The sequence below is a fragment of the Grammomys surdaster genome, unplaced genomic scaffold (genome assembly GCF_004785775.1).
Source record: "Grammomys surdaster isolate TR1022 unplaced genomic scaffold, NIH_TR_1.0 125504, whole genome shotgun sequence".
Classification (NCBI taxonomy): domain Eukaryota; kingdom Metazoa; phylum Chordata; class Mammalia; order Rodentia; family Muridae; genus Grammomys; species Grammomys surdaster.
In genome coordinates, this window is record NW_021620360.1 from 1,081,723 (window position 1) to 1,100,127 (window position 18,405).

The 18,405-nt window shown below is 50.8% G+C and overlaps 1 protein-coding gene and 1 pseudogene across 7 annotated transcripts in view; both read left to right on the top strand.

The window, feature by feature from the left end:
* Nucleotides 1-5,671: 5,671 nt before the first annotated feature.
* Ddr1 (discoidin domain receptor tyrosine kinase 1) overlaps nucleotides 5,672-18,405 on the top strand; it is a 22,153-nt gene continuing 9,419 nt past the window's right edge. For 2 of the 7 annotated variants that reach the window (XM_028786431.1, XM_028786434.1), the window contains exons 1-6: nucleotides 5,672-5,888; nucleotides 15,359-15,488; nucleotides 15,575-15,677; nucleotides 16,181-16,409; nucleotides 17,734-17,881; nucleotides 18,092-18,191. In XM_028786431.1, coding sequence (XP_028642264.1) covers nucleotides 15,401-15,488; nucleotides 15,575-15,677; nucleotides 16,181-16,409; nucleotides 17,734-17,881; nucleotides 18,092-18,191 — 668 coding nt within the window. In that variant the 5' untranslated portion in view covers nucleotides 5,672-5,888; nucleotides 15,359-15,400. Of the gene's footprint in view, nucleotides 5,889-5,947; nucleotides 5,966-7,529; nucleotides 7,577-7,717; nucleotides 7,842-9,058; nucleotides 9,219-15,358; nucleotides 15,489-15,574; nucleotides 15,678-16,180; nucleotides 16,410-17,733; nucleotides 17,882-18,091; nucleotides 18,192-18,405 lie in introns of those variants that run through there. The other 5 variants (XM_028786436.1, XM_028786435.1, XM_028786432.1 and 2 more) reach the window with 5 other exon arrangements.
* LOC114638144 lies at nucleotides 10,336-10,422 on the top strand (annotated as a pseudogene).

Sequence of the window (18,405 nt, forward strand, 5' to 3'; positions counted from 1 at the left end):
CCTGGTCCTCACTGCAGAGACATGCCAGCTGTGCCTGGTCCTCACTGCAGAGATATGTCAGCTGCCCCTGGTCCTCACTGCAGAGATATGCCAGCTGTGCCTGGTCCTCACTGCAGAGACATGCCAGCTGCCCCTGGTCCTCACTGCAGAGATATGTCAGCTGCCCGTGGTTCTCACTGCAGAGATATGTCAGCTGCCCGTGGTTCTCATTGCAGAGACATGCCAGCTGTGCCTGGTCCTCACTGCAGAAACATGCCAGCTGCCCCTGGCCCTCCCTGCAGAGTACTTCTGAGAGGTCTTGTTCTTCTAGACATGACCATGGGGATGTGATGTTTGAAGCTAAGTATCTGGTCAGTGTCTTGAGAGTGAGCTTTCACCACATATAAAGCAGGGAGAAAAATCCACTGCAAATCTACTGTGACCCAATGACATCATCAAAGTCAGAACCTTCCAGTCCTTTTGGGGTAAGTGTCCTTTCACATTTACAGCCACAGGTTTTTTTGTTGTTTTTCCAGACAAGGTTTCTCTGTGTAGCCCTGGCTGTTTTGACTCTAGGCACACCAGAAGAGGGCATTGGATTCCACTACAGGTGGTTGTGAGCCACCATGTGTTTGCTGGGAATTGAACTCAGGACCTCTGGAAGAGCAGTCAGTGCTTAACTGCTGGTCTATCCCTCAAGCTCTGCCCTGGCTGTTTTGGAAAGACTAGGACCGTAGAACAAACTAGTCTGGAACTCAAGAGATCTGCCTAGCTCTGCCTCCCAAGTGCTGGGACTAAAGGCGTTCGCCATTATGCACCCCCCGCCCCCCAACCAATCATGACATTCTGAAAAACAAGCTCCTTATCTTGTTCCTTTCCTTCTATTTAAAAGTCACGTCCTTCAAAACTGTGTACATATTGCTTGCTGGTAGTGTGATTGCTTAGCATACACAAAAGCACTACTGTGCCTGGCCTAGACAGTCCTGGACTATGGACCCAGGGCTTCAGGCCAAGCAAGTACTCTCTCTACCAAGTGAGATACATCCCCAGCCACTCATTTTAATTCTTAAGTCTATCCTTTAATTTGCCTTGGCATTTCCCCCTTCTCCACTCTGCCCATGGTCCAACTTTCTTGAGCTTGGTCTTGAGGTCTGTGGTGTGTGTGTGTGTGTGTGTGTGTGTGTGTGTGTTGGGGTGGGGGTGGGGTGTAAAGGAGGCCATGCTGCCACCAGGTCTCTGACCCTTACCAGGGATCCCAGTAGTTTTCTCCTACAGTCACCTAGGGCCCAGGTTTACGTTAGTCCTGCAGGAAGGAGACTCTAGGAAAGCAGGGGTGTGTGAACAGACACTTCCGGAGGAAGAGTCATTTTCAGGAACCTGACTAAAACCATTTTTATGCCAAAATCAGCTAGTTATGAATTCTGAATACCTTAAGCAATTAAACAGTCACACAGCCCCCAAACAGAGTGGCAGTTAACACAAACCAAAGGCAACTTGGATAGCTGTTGTTTTTCTGAAACAGAGTTGCAGCTGCAATATGAACTCCGCCCAATGCTAGGTTCTTTTGAACAAAGCACGATGTTGCACTGTGTTGCACCGTGTGCCCAGTGATGACTCAGTTCTTCCCTGGCTCAGGTCTATCCAAATTGTTAGTACTAAGAAATGTTAGTACTGGCCGTGTGGCTTTCACTCAGTATGAAAGCAACACACGGGTCAGGTGCTCCTGTGAAGGTGATGTCATTTATACAGGACCCAAACATGTTTCCCATAATCTTCAAGGTTTCTGAGAAAATGAAAACATGCAGGGAATAATTTTCACAAAGATCCATAGATCTACTGAGCTTTGTTGGGAATCATTGAGCTTAGCTTCCAGTGTGGCCTTAAGCTAATCACTGGCCACTTTAAGAAATTATTTTTCTCAAAAAACCAAAAAAAAAAAAAAAAAAAAAAAAGGGCGGTAGTGGCACATGCCTTTAATCCCAGCACTTGGGAGGCAGAGTCAGGCGGATCTCTGAGTTCGAGGCCAGCCTGGTCTACAGAGTGAGTTCCAGGACAGCCAGGGCTACACAGAGAAACCCTGTCTCGAAAAACAAAAAACAAACAAACAAACAGAAAAAAACAAAAAAAAAGAAGAAAAATTGTTATTTAAACAAATTTTTTATTTATTGTAATTATTATTAGTGATAGTATTTTGAGTTTTTGAGACAGGATCTCACTATGTAGCTTTGGCTAGCTTGGAGCTCATTGCTAGACCAGGCTGGCCTAAAACTCATAGACATCCTTTGCCTCTGCCTTCCAAGCGTTGGAATTGAAAGGCCTGCACCACTACAATCACCTAAATTCATTTTTATTTTATGCTATGAGTGATTGACTTGTATGTATGTAAGTGCACCATGGCGTGCCTGTGGAGGCCAGAAGAGACTATCAGATTCCCTGGAACTGGAGTTACAGATGGTTGTGAGCCTGTAGATGCTGGAAACTGAACGCAGGTGCCCTATAAGAGCAGCCAGTGCCCCTAACCACTGACCCATCCATCCCTCCAGCCCCTCATTGGCCGTTTACAGATCTCTCTCCACAAACAAGAAAGGCGGAGATGGGTGCTAGTGTTCTTCCTGAGAGATGAAGAAAAGAGTCGATGGCAGCATTTTTTTTTTCTAAAAAAATAAAATATATATATATACATATATATTTGTATCTATGTGTCTGTGTATGTGTGAATGCCCGTGGAGGCCTGAGGAGGGTGTTGGTGTTGGATCTCCTGGAACGGAATTTCATGTGTTTGTGAGTTGCCTAACACGGGTACTAAGCTCCAAAGTGTTCTGGAAGAACAACATTTGCTCCTAAATGCTGTGCCATCTCTCCAGCCCTGCCTCCAGTCTTGGAGACAGGACCTCATGTCTCCAGAATGGTCTCAAACACAACTGTGAGGCTGGGACGATAGCTCAGTGGTTAAGCACTTGTCCCGAGGTCTGAGGACCAGTGTTCAGATATCCAGAACCCACATAAATACCAGGTGGGGATGGCGGCCAGCCTGTAATCCCAGCCTAGGAGGGCAGACAGAATGAATCCTTAGAGCAAGCTGACCCCTAGAACTCACTGGGTAGCTTAGGCAGGCCATGATCTGTTGATCCTGGCTCCCAAGCAGCGAGGATCACAAGGCCTGCACCACCAGTGTCTGTCTGTCTGAGTTCTCTCTAGATTCTCTTTAGTGATGAGATTATAGGCTTGCACCATCAGTCTCTGTCTGTCAATCTGTTTGTCTGTCTGTCTCTGTTCTCTTGTGATGAGATTATAGGCTTGTACCACCTGTCTGACTGTCTGCCTTAGTTCTCTGGGTTCTCTCCAAGTTCTCATTAATGATGGGAGATCTACACCACCAGTGCCTCTCTGCCTGAGTTCTCTTTAGGTTCTCTTTAGTGATGAGATTACAGGTCTGCACCACCAGTCTCTGTCTGTCTGTCTGTCTGTCTGTCTGTCTGTCTGTCTGTCTCTCTCTCAGTGCTCTTGGTTCACTCTAGGTAATGAGAGAGCACCATGCCTGGTAAGAGCGAGCGTATTTTAAAATTCACAATAAGGAATGTGGTATACAGGGAAGGCAGAGGCAGGCAGATGCCTTTGAGTTCTAGGCCAGCCTGGTCTATCTTGTGAGTTCCAGGACAGTCAAGACTACATAGAGACCCTGTCTCAGACAAAACAAATCAAAAAAATTCCCCATCACAGAACTGCTGTGGGAACAAACTGAGGAAGTCCGGAAGGGCCTAAGGGCAGCTTGGAACATCACAGGCAGGTAGCTGACCCTAATGGGCCACTTAGAAAATGACAGCCGAAGAGAAAATGACGGTTTTTTGTTTTGAAGAACAAATGGAAACAGCCTGCCCCCCCCCCCATCTCCCCAGTGCTGACAGTCATCCTTTCTGACCCATCCTTTGGTATTTGTGGCATGGGACTCCTCCCCCACCCTCCTGCTCTGCCAGCTTCTCCACTCCCCCATCCCCACCCTTCCCTGGCCTTTCACTTTTTTTTTTGCCTGTGTTCCATCTTGGTCACCTGCGAGGCAGCACCCCCCAGTGGTTTTCCCGTTCATTGCTGTCACTGAGAAACCCACCGAAGCCAGATGAAATAAATCTGTATCAATAAGGATTACCAAGTGCCCCAGAACTCAAGAGGCTCAAAGAGTGCTTACAGGAAGCCATGCTAGATCCCCACCTCCACTTTTGGAAATTTGAGATGAAGAATCCAGAAGCTCTGGGTGGGAAGTGTCAACTTGTCTTGGATTTAGGGCAAGTTCCAACATCTCTGGACCTGGTTGATTGTTTTTATGAAGAGCCCTGCCCACTCTCCTCCAAGGGTTTGAGGAGAAACACACAATAGAGATGGTTGGAGAAAAGACCTACCATGTGTATGCTTTCCATCGGGTGCCACTATTTACCCAATGCATTCCTGGCTGGCGTGGGAGATGAGCCGTCAGGGCTGTGTGAACAGGGCAAAGCCGAGACTAACCATTTTCTTCCCTCCACCATTGCTTTTAACTTTGCATCTCTGAGAAATTGCGGGGGGTTGGGGGGGACTCAACCCTAATCCTGTCATTTTTCCAGCTCAAAGCCCAAGACCCTTTTTTCTTCATCTTCAGAACAGGCCCGAGCTAGTCACAAGAGAGTCCGAGCAGTCTTGCTGGCATTCCTTCCTGGAACACCATCTGCAAATGTTAACCTCACCTAGATATACTTGAAGTTTGCTCTTCCGTGAGACTTTGCTCAGTCTCCTCCCACCCCACCGAGGAGGAGGTTTCTAAGCTCTCCGCTGACTCCCACAGCTTCCAGCTCTATTAACTGCACGAAGAGTTTGTCTTCTGTGACTACAGAATTCTCTTGTCTGTAGGGGAAGCGCTCCAAGAGGACACAGTCCTCCCAAACCTCTTAGAGCTCTATCAGAGTCCTGCCTCGTGCAAAGTCTTAATAACTCTCTGTGAAATGGATTAGGAGGCGGGACTCAGAGATCCTCAGTGACACATTAGAAAGCCACAAGGGAAGCCGATGCTAGCAGAGCTACCACCCACACAAACTCCCGGGGCCCCTCATCCTAGTGGGAGGGAACTGGACCGTGGAGACTCAGCCAAGGGAAGGCAGATGGGATGGGAGTCAGCATTTCAATCCTTTAAGAGGGCGGAGCCAGGCTTCAGCTGCCCCCCCACCCCACCCCCAACCCCGTCAGTCAACGTCCTTTGAAAGCTTTGGGGTTCGGAGTTTTCAAACCACAGAATGGAGAGTGTCCTTTAAAGATGCTTTTTGGCTTCAGGTACCTCGGTGAGCCATTTGCTACAGCTGGAAGAGTTCACAGTTTTATACTGTAGAGATAGCCAGTTTAAAAATCGAAATTCTTCTCAAAGGAACAAAAAGTCCCTGGAAAGGGGGTGCATTATTTGGGACTCAGAAGAAGGTCCCTAACGGACCACCCTGTCAGTTCCAAAGCCCTCTGCTTTCAACTTTAGTCCACATAGCCCACCTTGTCTTCTGTTAGGCAAGATGAACTCAGCTCTAAGCTTTTGGCGGCAGCCAGAGAACGCTGCTTTGGACTGGACCCCCTCCTCAGCGGCTTTTGTCTGGGGTTCTCTTTGTCTGGGGTCTCTTTGTTTGGGAGACCCCTTTGGTCCCATTCCATAGTTCTCAGCCTCGCTTCCCTTTCTCTGGGTTAGGCTGTCCCCTCCCTCTCTGCGGGGGCTGAGAGGCTCAGCGAGGGGGAGCAGAGCTGGGTTGCCATGGTCACCTTGAAGCCAGCCGCAGCTGGCCAGGGCAGCTGCTCTTGGGCCCCTGAGGCTGGAGCTTGGACAAAGCCGGGAGGCTTGATCGGCTTCAGACCTGGATCCCCAAAGGCTTGTGCCTAAGGAGACTGAAACTCAGGAGAACCTGGAGGTGAGCGGAAGTTAGAGCTCACCTGGAGACCCGGAGCAGGCCTTGAGGCTGGGCTGCCTTTGTGGGGGAGGGACCAGGTAGGCCTGTCTGGAAGTGTGGTGGGAGGGGAGAAGGATGGAGGCCCAGTGTGGAAACAGGTTGACCAGAATGAGGGCGGGGCCTTGGTGGCTTTCAGCCTGGAGATAGGTTTAATACAATCTCTGACCCTTCCATCTATCTTGAGGTTGTCCTTCCTTCCTAAGTCTGCCCAACCTGCCCCCGTGTTCTTTCTCCCTCCCCCCCCCCCCCTCTCTCTGCACCTTTCTGCTTCCATATCAGTTTTGTTCCAACCTCTGTTTGTTTGTTTTTCTATTCCAGTTGCCTTCTCAGCCTTTGCTTTCCTCCCGCGTTGGATCAGCTCCCCCCAACCATCCAATCCTTTCCTCCCCTTCCCACACTTCCCTCTCCTCCAGAGTCCCTTTATCTCCCACTCTTTACTTTGGCACCATCTCCCTTAACTCTCCTCCCCTCTCTGCACTCCAGACTTGTGCCCCTCTGCCATGTTCTGTCTCTATGTGGCCATCAGCCAGGAGACCCTTGGCACCCGGTCCTCCATTCCTTCCCCAGACTGCACAGCTAATGGGTCTCATTTTTTCTTTCCTCTCTCTTTCTCTCTCTCTTTCTTTCTTTCTCTCTCTCTTTCTCTCTCTCTCTTTCTTTCTTTCTCTCTTTCTTTCTTTCTTTCTTTCTTTCTTTCTTTCTTTCTTTCTTTCTTTCTTTCTTTCTTTCTCTCTCCTGTCCCAGATTTAAGCCATCTCCTTTGCTATCATACCCAGGCCTCATTTTCCCATTTGAACTTGGTGGCTTTAAAGTATGACCCTATGGCCAGGGTCTTTTCCAGCTCCTTACCCTGCCCCCCACCCCCAGAGGCTTCCCACTCTCCCCAGCTGCTGACCCAACCTGCTCCCCTAGAGGCAGCTGCATCTCGGGGCAAGAACTGTAGCTAGTGTGTGGTGGGGGTGGGCCCATCTGGTCCACTCTCCTCTCAATGGTTCTGTCCTGCTTCCCTGCAGTGGCCGGGTGGTCTGCCTGCCGGCCTTGGGCTGAGCTCTTGTTTCTCCTACGTGCCTTTCTTCACATCCCCCCTACTCCCAGCTGTTTTTGCCTCTTCCTGGGCTTGAAGAAAAAGGGTCCAGAATGGGAGAGTGTGCATGAGGAAGAAGTAGAGGGAATTTTCCAGGTTCTAGGACACAATGGGTGGGGGGCCCTGGAGAGGAGCAGTGGGCTGGGGAGCCACAGATGACTAGGTTCTTGGCAGAGCTATGTAGGCCCCTGGACGGCTGGGATTTCCCTCTCTGGCCCCTGGGAATCTGGGCTCCAAGCAGCACATTCCAGCCGGCTCCAGCTCCTTTTCTGCTGTCACTTGACTCCGCTGGGCCCCAGCCCTGCGTCCCTCCTACTCCTCCAGCCCTGGTCTGGGGCGAGGTGGGTATCACCGACTAGGAATTTTTCCTGGGAGAATGAGAAAGGGCAAAGGCTTCAAGACTCTGGCTTCTTCCACACCTCCCATGGACCCATCACTGGGCAGTGTGAGTCTAGGGCGTGGAATGTCTCACAGGGTGTGAGGAGCTGAACCTTCCTTCACTAGTCCGGTCCAGGGCTTCCCCAGAGCGACCCTCCTGGGAGGAGGGGCTGCCGCCAGCGCGCAGGTGAGGTTACTGGGAAACCTTGGCCCCACCCCCAGCCAGGCTCTACACCCCGCCCAGCCTCTGCAGGACCCAGATTTCCTATCGCTGTCTGCAGAGGGGTAGGTGATTTGGGGGCGAGGGGGTCCTCTAAGGTCTCGATGGAAAGGTCGGAGGCAGTTCTCCCAGTGATCATGGGAGCTGTTAGCAGCTGGACCGTCCCTGGGTTTGTAAACTGGAGACCCAGTTTGCCTTGGCTTCTTCTCCCTAGGGGCAGTTTATCTTCCTGGTAGGTTTTTGTGTAACTTGTCTTGGTTTGGACTTTTAGTGTTTTTCTTGGGACTTTTTGGGAATGCTTTTGGGTGTGAGTTTTGAATCAGTTGGGGTGTGTTGCAACCAGGTGGTGAGACCGGAGACTTCACAGTGACCTGACATTATCCGGAGACTTGGCAGGTATAGGGGGTTTGGAGAGAGGTAGGATTAACAGGTGGTGCTGAATGAGGACGGACGGAACACCTCCCGCACAAGCTCTCCTCCCTGCCTCCATCTCTCTGGTCCATGGCTCAGCAGCTCTCTCCGTTCATTGTCTCCGTGTATCCCCGGGTCTTGCGTTCCTGTGCTTTGGACAGCGTCTTATTTTTTCAGGGAGCCTCTTCTGTCTTCTTCCTCCACCCCCACCTCGTCTTGGCTCCATTTTGTGCCCCTACTTGCCAGAAGCCAGACTCTGCGGCTTCCACCAGGGACCGAGCTGGCTGGGACTGAGAGAGGCTTGTTTGAGAAAGACTCCAGAGCTAGCCTGGATGGAGCAGGGATCCCAGGGGGACCCGGAGCTTGGGGTTTGGATCTCAGGGCTCCTGAGAAGACAGTAGGGAGCTGATGAGCTGGGTAGAGATTCTGGAAGAAGGGAACAGGAAAAAAAAGTTGAGGCTAAAAGAGTGTGAACGGCTCTCAGAATCGGGGCGCGTGGGGCGGGGGGGGGCAGTAATCTAGGCTGGGATCCGGAGGAGGGGTGTGTGCCAAAGGGTGACAAATGGGGTGGGGTGTGAACCAAGAGGGTCTGGCTAGACAGGTGAGCCCGGCTCCCTTCCCCCAACCGGGCTCCAGCTCTCGCTCCGGTGCTGGGCCTGTGGGAACCCGTCCCTTCCTGCGTGCCCTGGGGCTGCTTCTCCGCGCTTCTCTCCCTCTCTCCAGGAACCGAGCCCAGAAAAAGGGGAGGAGGGAAGGCGCCAACTCCCCCACCCCCCGGGCCACCACGCGGGGTCCCTAGGGGGGCTCAGCCTGGCCCCTACTGGCGCTGCCGTACCCCAGCATCTGAGCGGCTGGAGGTGGGCATTCGAATCACCTAGGGGAGGCTACGCGCTGGGGGTGGGGGACATGCCGGGCGGGCACGGCACTAGGAGAGGAGCGAGGGGCGGCGCCGGGCGTGGGAGCGCGGGCGCCGGGGCGGGAGTACCGGCGGGGGACGGGCGTGGGGAGGCGGCGCCTGGGCGCGATCCGGCTCGGCGCTGGCTTCTCTCCCCGGAACAGGCCCCCGACAGCTGCTCGCGGGAGCCGCCTCCCGACACCCGAGCCCCGCCGGCGCCTGCACTCCCCTCCCGTGCCTCGCCGCCGAGGAGGCCCCAAGTCGGGGCCGGACGCCCGGGTCTGCCCCTGAGAGCCATGAAAGGTAGGGACCGAGGCGGGGGCGCGCAAGAGTCAGGGGACCGGGTTGGGGAACCCCAGTTATGCTCGCTGCTCCAGGATTTTGACTCCCCATCCAAAGCAGAGGGCCCTGACTTTCCGAGAAAGTCTTCCGAAAAGAGGGGGAGGACCTCTCTTTTCTTGGGTGACGGGAGAACCGAGCCCCAAGGGGACAGGTGCGCATATGTAGCCCACTGAGTCATCCTCTCGGTACCTCCCCCCGCCCCCCACCTCCGGTGCCATGCTTACGGACATGCTCTGTTAAGCTGCCCAGGCCAGAGGGAGCCAGCCTGACGCCCAACCTACCAGACCAGCCACTCTCGGTGGTTGCCGGGTTGTGCCAAGAGACGAGGTCACCGCCCAATGAGCAAAGCTCCCAGAGTCCCTTTCTGACCGGGCATTCCTTTTCAGCAACCTGTCTCCCAGCCACTGCCTGGCTGGCCTACAGCTGACTGGTTGAGAAGGCTGGAGGTGTGTCCAGACCCGTGTGGCACTGTAGGGACTGGTCACACACAGTAGAATGCTTGAGAAAGTGGAGAAATGGCCCTTGTTTTTCTTGCTGTTCTTCCCACCCGAGTCCTACCTGTCCCTGCCTGCTCTTGGCTTCCCTCTGGCTCAGTCACCCTGGATGTTTTGGGGTGCGTCGGTTCTCTGGGCATCCTGTACCTCAGGGCCTTCGTGTGTCTCACATTGTCTTCTGATTACAGGAACTTGTGTCTGCCGTTTAGTATTCACTAAATGGTGAGATCTGACTTTATAGATTACCTCAGGGTGTGTGTGGCACACACCTGTAATCAGCCTCTGGCTGTAATCAGCCTCTGGGAGATGTGATCAGGAACTGAAGGTCAGCCTTCTTTGGTGTCATAGTTGAACTTGAGACCTTGTCTCAAAAATAACAACCAGCTATCTTGCTGTAGGAGTACATGTCTTTAGTCCCAGCACTTGGGTGGCAGAGGCAGGAGGATCTCTCAGAGTTCCAGGCTAGCCAGGGGGCTACATAGTGAGACAACAAAACCCAAGCAACTAACCAGTCCTCCCCTCCCACAAAACAACACAAAGCAATCAAACACACACATAGAAGATGCCAAGTTCTGTATGAAGTGGTGCTTGTTTCTGTAGCACAGACACTAAGATTAGCATGACCCCTGCGCAAAGATGACACACAAATTCGTGAAGCATTCCATATTTTTTAAATGATGTAAGATGGAATTTAAAGTAGGAGTTGTCTTCAAAGTCCTTTCTTACTTGAGGTCAGATAATACTTAATAAAATTTACAAGACCCTGAGGAAGAATACAGGGTCCAGGAGCAACATCAAAATCAAATCCAGGAGACTGTAGAATCTCTTACGTAGACTGTTCATCTCTCTGACTTTTTGCAGAAAAGGTGGGGCTCCAGTTGCTGAAGTGAGTTCAGACCGCTTTTCCAGGATGTGAATATCTTGGGTAAAACAGAACTCCATTCTTTGAATCCAAACAGGAGAGCGGCGAACAAGAAAGAAAAAAGATCTGTGTGGAGGGGATAGGAATTGTGTGTGAGCTGGTCTTGGTGGGACACAGACATGCTGTGAGGCAGGAGGATCAGAAGTTAAAAAAAAAAAAAGAAAGAAAAGGAAAAGGAAAGTGTGAGAGGCTGTAAGACACTACAGGTGTGTGAAGGCTGTACATTAAGCGTTGACAGTGGGCTTAAGTCTCACTCTGCCCCTGTGTGTATGTATGTATCTAGAACTGGGTTTGGGAGATGGGTTTAGGAGAGGAGAATGAAAGGCCCGGAGCAGAGTGTCCTGATCCTTGGTTTGTAATTGGTTGAAGAAGGGCCAGGTGGGGGTGCCACTGAGGTGGATCTCCTGAGCCTGTCTGATTGACTGTGGGATTCAAGACCTAGGGGACAAAGAGAAAGGGGTTGCCCCAGACCTTGTGAGCATGCCTCTGCAGCTCCTGCCCTTGGCCCTGTGCCCTGCTCTCAGGGTGCTCTATTTACCTCTGGCTTTGTGTTCTGCTCTGTCTCCCCCTCCTCTCCCTTCCACGCCTCCTGTCCCTGCCTGGCTTTGTATCTCAGCCCCAGGCTCCTCTCAGCACTGTCTGTCTCTGATGAGTCATCTGGGATAGGCATGAAGGTTACTCAGGGGAACAAGGACTCTGCTGTTTCTACAGCGGTGGGGGTGGAGAGTAGCACCCAGGAATTCCCTGCCAGACTTCCCAGTCCCAGCGGCTTGCTCCCCTGCACCATGAGGCTGTATCCCTCAGGGACTGGTCGTGATGCCTCTCGGTTCTAGGTTCTCCTTTGATAGCCAGGTGCCCTCTGGCAACATAGTCAGCCCCCTCAGCTGCTGCTTCAGTGATGGAGGATCTCAGCTGCCTCTTACATTCCTGCCCTAGAGCATTGTGGGAGCAGCTGGAGGAGGACAAAGGGTTGGGGGAGTCTACCCCCAACTCCTCCTACCTCCTGGGGTGACCTGGCTTCCCCCATAGTTTAAGCCTGCCCTCATCTCCAAGGCAACCAGCCTTCTCTGCCGGCAGCTCTTCTGCTACCTTCAGTAAGTTGGAACTTGGGGTAAGGGGATGCTAGAGGCAGGGCAAGGAGAGCTGGGCAGAGCTGGTGGTGGCAGGGGTGTGAGAGGGACAGTGTCCCTCAGGATTCCAGGACCTTTAGAATTCAGTATGGGCCTCAGGCACTGCCAGGTGTCTGGAGAGTCTTTCTGTCTCCAGGATAGAGGCCAGCAGACCCTGCATTTATATGGAGACTTCAGCTGGGGTAGTTTGGGGGAGGGTTAACTGCTGCACCCCAGAAGAAACAGAGGAAGCATCCCAATCTTCAGGGAAACAACTACCTGGGGTGTCTGACCCAGTGGGTCCAGGTGGGGTTCTGACTCTCAGCCAAGTTCTGAGATGATGTCCAGTCACTGGTCTAGCTACCACAGTGGCCATATGGAACCACAGAAGACAGAGATTGGAGACTGATGGAGTCTTGTCCTTAGGTCGCAGGTCTGAGATGCTCAGGCTTAGCTGATGCTTAATTCTCTTGTGTTTTTCTCAGTAAACCAACTAAACTCTAGGACACCTTTATGTTTTGGAAACCAGAGTGGGTTTTTATGTTGGTTTGTATGTCACATGGTTTTACCTAAATGAGTGGTACCGCCCCATGAGTTTTATAGAACTAACACAGCTAACCTGTCTTTTCTCTTTGTGTGTGTGTGTATTTTCCCCTTTCTTGTTCGGGTCTGTTGCACATACTCCCTAGACGTGTGCATGAGATTCTGAGCAAACGTGGATTTGTTTACCCTTTGCTTTCACGCCCGTTGGAATAATTCTCATACCTCTGAGTCTTGCTTTTCCTGTTCAGCAGTGGTGTGACCGACACATGCCAAGTCAGATTCATATGCTTTTTAAAATGTAAAGCAATTTTTCTATTTATATATATCTTTTGTTTTGTGTTTATGAGTGTTTTGCATGTGTGTATGTCTGTGTAACGTGCACGTGTGTGTGTGTGTGTGTGTGCGTGCCTGATAGTCATGGAACTTAGAAGCCATTGTATTCCCTAGAACTGGAGTTGTGGATGGTTGTGAGTCATGGAGTAGATGCTAGGAACTGAACCTCTGTAAGAGCAGTAAATGCTCTTTTTTTTGGGGGGGGGGGGGTTTGAGACAGGGTTTCTCTGTATAGCCCTAGCTGTCCTAGAACTCACTCTGTAGACCAGGCTGGCCTCGAACTCAGAAATCCACCTGCCTCTGCCTCCCAAGTGCTGGGATTAAAGGTGTGTGCCACCACCGCCCCAGCAACAGTAAATGCTCTATGCTCTTAACTGTGGAGCCAACTCTACAGCCCTTCTTCCTTCCTTCCTTCCTTCCTTCCTTCCTTCCTTCCCCCCCTCCCCTCCCTCCCTCTCTCTCCCTCCCCCTCCCCCTCCCTCTTTCTTTTTTTTTTTTTTTTACTTTTGTTGGCTTTGGTATTCTGGGTACCATGTATTCCAGGCTGTCTTCAACTTAAAATGAGGCTGTGGCTGGCCTTGAACACCTGAATCTTCACATCTGACATGTTAGAATAACTAGCGTATGCCACCATACCCCACCTTTCTTTCAAATGTATGCATTATTATTATTTTATATGTATGAGTGTTTTGGCTTATATGTGAGTCTGTGCTATACAAGCATGGATGATGTCCTTGGAGGCCAGAAGAGAGTTAACTGCTGAACCATCTCTCCTGTGTGTGTGTGTGTGTGTGTGTGTGTGTGTGTGTGTGTGAGAGAGAGAGAGAGAGAGAGAGAGAGAGAGAGAGAGAGAGAGAGTCAGAGGATAGCTTTCGAGAGCCAATTCTTGCTGGTAGTAGTGACACACATCTTTAATCCCAGCACTCAGGAGGCAGTAGCAGCTGGATCTCTGAGTTCAAGGCCAGCCTGGTCTACACAGTTCCAGGACAGCCAGGGCTATATAAAGAGACATGTCTTTAAAACAAACAAACAAAAACAAGAGTTTATTTTCACCACCCATGAGTCCCAGGGATAGAACTCAGGTCTTCAACCTTGGAGGCAAGTGCCTTTTACCCACTGAGTAATCTCTCTGGCCCCAAACTGTTTTTCTTTTCATAGCTACATAGAAGCTTTCCACCCCTTCTCACATGGTGGCTCCCCTTTGTCCCTCTTCCCGTGAAAATATAACCTTTAAAATACTTTGTTGGAGCTGGAGAGAAGGCTTAGTGGATAAAAGCACTAACTGCTCTTGCAGAGGACCCAGCACCCACTTGGCTCACGACCATCAGTAACTCAAGTTCTAGTTCTGGCTCCCTCTTCTGGCCTCCTCAGGAACTGCATGCATGTGTTGCACATAAATGCAGGAGAACATTAATATGAATAAAAATTTAAAAACAAATCACAATGATTACTTTTTATTTCTATATGCATTGGAGGTTTGCTTGCATGTATGTATGTGTGGGACTGGAGTTACAGACAGTTGTAAGCTGCCATGTTCAATTCCGGTGCTGGGAATTGAACCGGGCTACTCTGGAAGAGCAGCTAATGCTCTTAACCTCTGACCCATCTCTGCAGCTCCAGTTTTTAAAAATCTTTTGGGGCTGGAGAGATGGCTCAGCGGTTAAGAGCACTGACTGCTCTTCCAGAGGTTCTGAGTTCAATGCCCAGCAACCACATGGTGGCTCACAACCATCTGTAATGGGATCAGATGACCTCTTCTGGTGTGTCTGAAGACAGTGACAGTGTCTCACATAAAATGAATAAATAAGTCTTTCTAAAAAAAAAAAAACTTTGTCAAGGTCAGTATTTGGGATACTGAGCTGCCAAGTTCAAGACCAGCCTAGGCTACATAGTAAGTTTGAGGTCAGCTTGGGCTGTCTCAAAAAAAAAAAAAAATCCTATGTCAGTCTGATTTATATTTTTCTGATATTAAGGAACTTGGCTATTTTTAAAAAAATAAGTATTTTAAACAAGCTGGCTTTGTTCTTCTGTGGAGTGCATATTCAGAGTCTTAGGCCATTTCTATATTGGATTGTTTATATCATAGGCTCTTAGTTTAGTATAACTACTAGGCCCCTTGCCTGTTTTGTATGTTGTCTACATTTTTTTGAAGCCACTGTTTTGTTTTTATTTATTTTTGCTTTTATTTTATTGGTTGAAGGGGGATGGAGAGCCATTAGGCATGCTGTTTAACAAACGGATCTCTATCTGGTTTCCTCTGTGTGTTAAATATGGATCGGAACATCTACCTTACAGAGTGGCCGATGATAAAGTTACGCTGTCTTTTTTTGTTTGTTTTTGTTTTTGTTTTGTTTTTCGAGACAGGGTTTCTCCGTGTAGTTCTGGCTGTCCTGGAAATCACTGTGTAGACCAGGCTGGCCTCGAACTCAGAAATCCGCCTGCCTCTGCCTCCCAAGTGCTGGGATTAAAGGCGTGCGCCACCAACGCCCGGCAAGTTACGCTGTCTTGTTTGCGGACTCAGCCGGTGCCTGGTGTGTAGGAGGCAGTCTAAAATAGAACCATTCTCCAAACACTGACTTCTTATTTTTATTTTTGGCCATTTTACTGTTCTTGTCCCCAAAGCAGCCCTCCTGTCTGTCTCTTGCTGTTGGCTGTACCTTGACCCCTTGGTGAACTGGCTCTCCTGTTTGTCTCCTGCAGAGATGCTGTCCCCTCCTCCATAGGCCAGAGGGATCAGGAGCAATGGGGACAGGGACCCTCTCGTCTCTACTGCTGCTGTTACTCTTGGTGACAATTGGAGATGCTGACATGAAGGGACATTTTGACCCTGGTGAGGAGACTGAATCTTGGGTTCCTGAGGAATAGAGCTTAGAAAGTTGGGGGGACTCTGACCCATTCTGTGCCTGTGCCCTTCAGCCAAGTGCCGCTATGCCCTGGGCATGCAGGACCGCACCATTCCTGACAGCGATATCTCTGTGTCCAGCTCCTGGTCGGACTCTACTGCTGCCCGCCATAGCAGGTACCTGACACTGTGGGTCACCTTGAAGGAGTTCTTTTATGCATCCCTCTGTGCCCTTCCAGGCCCTCTTTCTAGAAGGCCCAGGGCAGTGAGACATATGTAGCGTGATGAGAGAAGGTTTTAAATAGATCCAGTGTCCAGGCTGGCAATGAGATTCAGTTAGGATTCTCACCAAGTACAAAGCTCTGTATTCAATTCCCAGTAACCCATAATGGGTAGGATGGCCATTACTCAGCTGTTAGAGGCAGGAAGAATAGAAGTTCAAGGTTACACAGTGAGGCCAGCCTGAGCTACAAGGTTACACAGTTAGTCCAACCTGAGCTACAAAGTTACACAGTGAGGCCAGCCTGAGTTACAGAGTTACATATTAAGGCCAGTCTGAGCTACAAAGTTACACAGTAAGACCAGACAAGCCTGAGCTACAAGGTTACTCAGTGAGGCCAGCCTGAGCTACAAGTGACATCTAAGGGTCAGTTCCTCCCTGACCTCCTTTGTTTCTCCAGGCTGGAAAGCAGTGATGGAGATGGGGCTTGGTGCCCTGCAGGGCCTGTGTTCCCCAAAGAAGAGGAGTACCTGCAGGTGGACCTTCGTAGACTACACCTGGTGGCTCTGGTGGGCACCCAGGGCCGCCATGCTGGGGGTCTGGGCAAAGAGTTCTCCCGAAGCTACCGGTTGCGTTACTCCCGAGATGGCCGCCGCTGGATGGACTGGAAGGACCGCTGGGGTCAGGAGGTGAGGCTGGAAGGGGAGGCACCTGGGAATGTAAGCTTTCTTGCCATATTTCATACATCATCTGTATGATGTTACTGCCCAAGCTCCAGCGTCTCCAGACTGTCTCAACCTGGCTGCCTCTTATCTTCCTGTGGGGTTCTCAAACTTACCCTTGACCTCTCCAAAGGACCTCAGTTCCCAGTCCTACCCCAGATCTGTTCCTTTTTCTTGTTCTCAAGTGGGGAAGCTTTACTTCCCCATTCCTACGTTTAGTAACTCAGACTACAAACTAAGATGTATCGGGGCTCACTCTCTCAGATCCTCTCTGTACCCACCTTTGTGGTGTTTCCTCCTCTTCCACGCCCAGCTTTAAGCCATGTGCTCTTTTATCTAGCTGAGATGAAGTCTAAACCACTCAGCATGTTCTCCTACATAGCAAACCTTTTCCTCCAGGCTACAGACAGCACACATTAGCTGAAATAATCAGACTGCCATACCCAGCTGTCAGCAGAGCACTGGCTTTGGCTGTATTAGAAAAAACAAAAACCCCAATTGCTGAGTGCAATGCACTTCAGTGAGTCTGATTCTAATGCCAGCGGCTCTTTCACCCTCCTCTGGTCCCTGCAGGCCCTGCATTTGAGTGTACAAACCTACACACGTATATACAGTGGCCATACTGTTTTTATTGGTCATTGTAGAATACACCAAGGTCCCTCCCCACAGACAGGGCCCATATACTTGCTGTTCTCTAGGCCTGGCAAACCCTTCCCTCAGACACCTGCAGGCCCCTTCTTCCTCCAGTTCTTCTTGGAGATATCACCTCCTGCAGATCTCGCTCTGGACACCCACCTCACTGCTCCACCCCACACACGGCCTCTTGTTCCTTCACAGCTGTCCTGTGGCGGTGGGGGTTGACTTCATCACTGAGATCATGTCTGGTCCAGAGTGGGCACTCGGTCAGCTGTTGAATGAACAGAGGGTGTGGGGTGAAGCAGGTGGGGGTGCTGAGACAGGATTCTGGGTGCCGAGAGTCTGGGTAAGGGTCTGGATACAGTGGCATGTTCAACTTGGAGACACATGGAACCAAGCAGGGGCCGGAGGGGGCTTGAAGCTAAGGTACAACTGAGGTCAGACCTCCAGAGCTTTGAGAGGCACCAGTGGTCACTGCTACCAAACCCTCTTTTAAAAATACCCAGCAGCACTCCACAGTACTGTGTGCTCAGTGTCACCTTTGCCAGCCTCTCAGTGGCTCTCGTAGGCTAAGCCAGGGAGCAGCTGAAACCTGGCAGAATGGCTCTGACCAAGAGCCCTACCCAGCTATCCACATTTTTTCCCTGGCCCACAGGTGATTTCGGGTAACGAGGATCCTGGGGGAGTGGTGCTGAAGGACCTCGGGCCCCCCATGGTGGCCCGGCTGGTCCGCTTCTACCCCAGGGCTGACCGGGTCATGAGTGTCTGTCTTCGGGTGGAGCTCTATGGCTGTCTCTGGCGGGGTGAGTAGGTCAGCCTCTCAAGAATCCTTTCCAATACTGGAAGCCTAGGCTAGAGGGTGTGAAGAAGGGCATCAGAGAGCCTTTCCTGTCAGGAAGGTGTCAGTGAGAGAGGAGAGGGGACTTGACAGTGTAGCCTTCTCCACACTAGTAAGAAAGGGCTGAAATCATTCAGGCCTGATGCCTCTAACTCCCCTCTTTCCACCCATGCAGATGGACTCCTGTCGTATACAGCCCCCGTGGGGCAGACCATGCAATTATCTGAGATGGTGCATCTCAATGATTCCACTTATGATGGATATACTGCTGGAGGGTAAGAGGGATGGCCCTGTAGAACATGGAGCTTGGGATGGTGTGTGTGTGCATATGTATGTGCATGCATATGCATGTATGTAAATGTGCATGTATGTTATGTGTATGTGTATATGTGTATTGTGCATATGTGTGCATGTATACGTACATGTGCATGCACATGTGTGCATCTATGTGTGTATGTGCATATGTATATGCATGTGCATATGCATGTA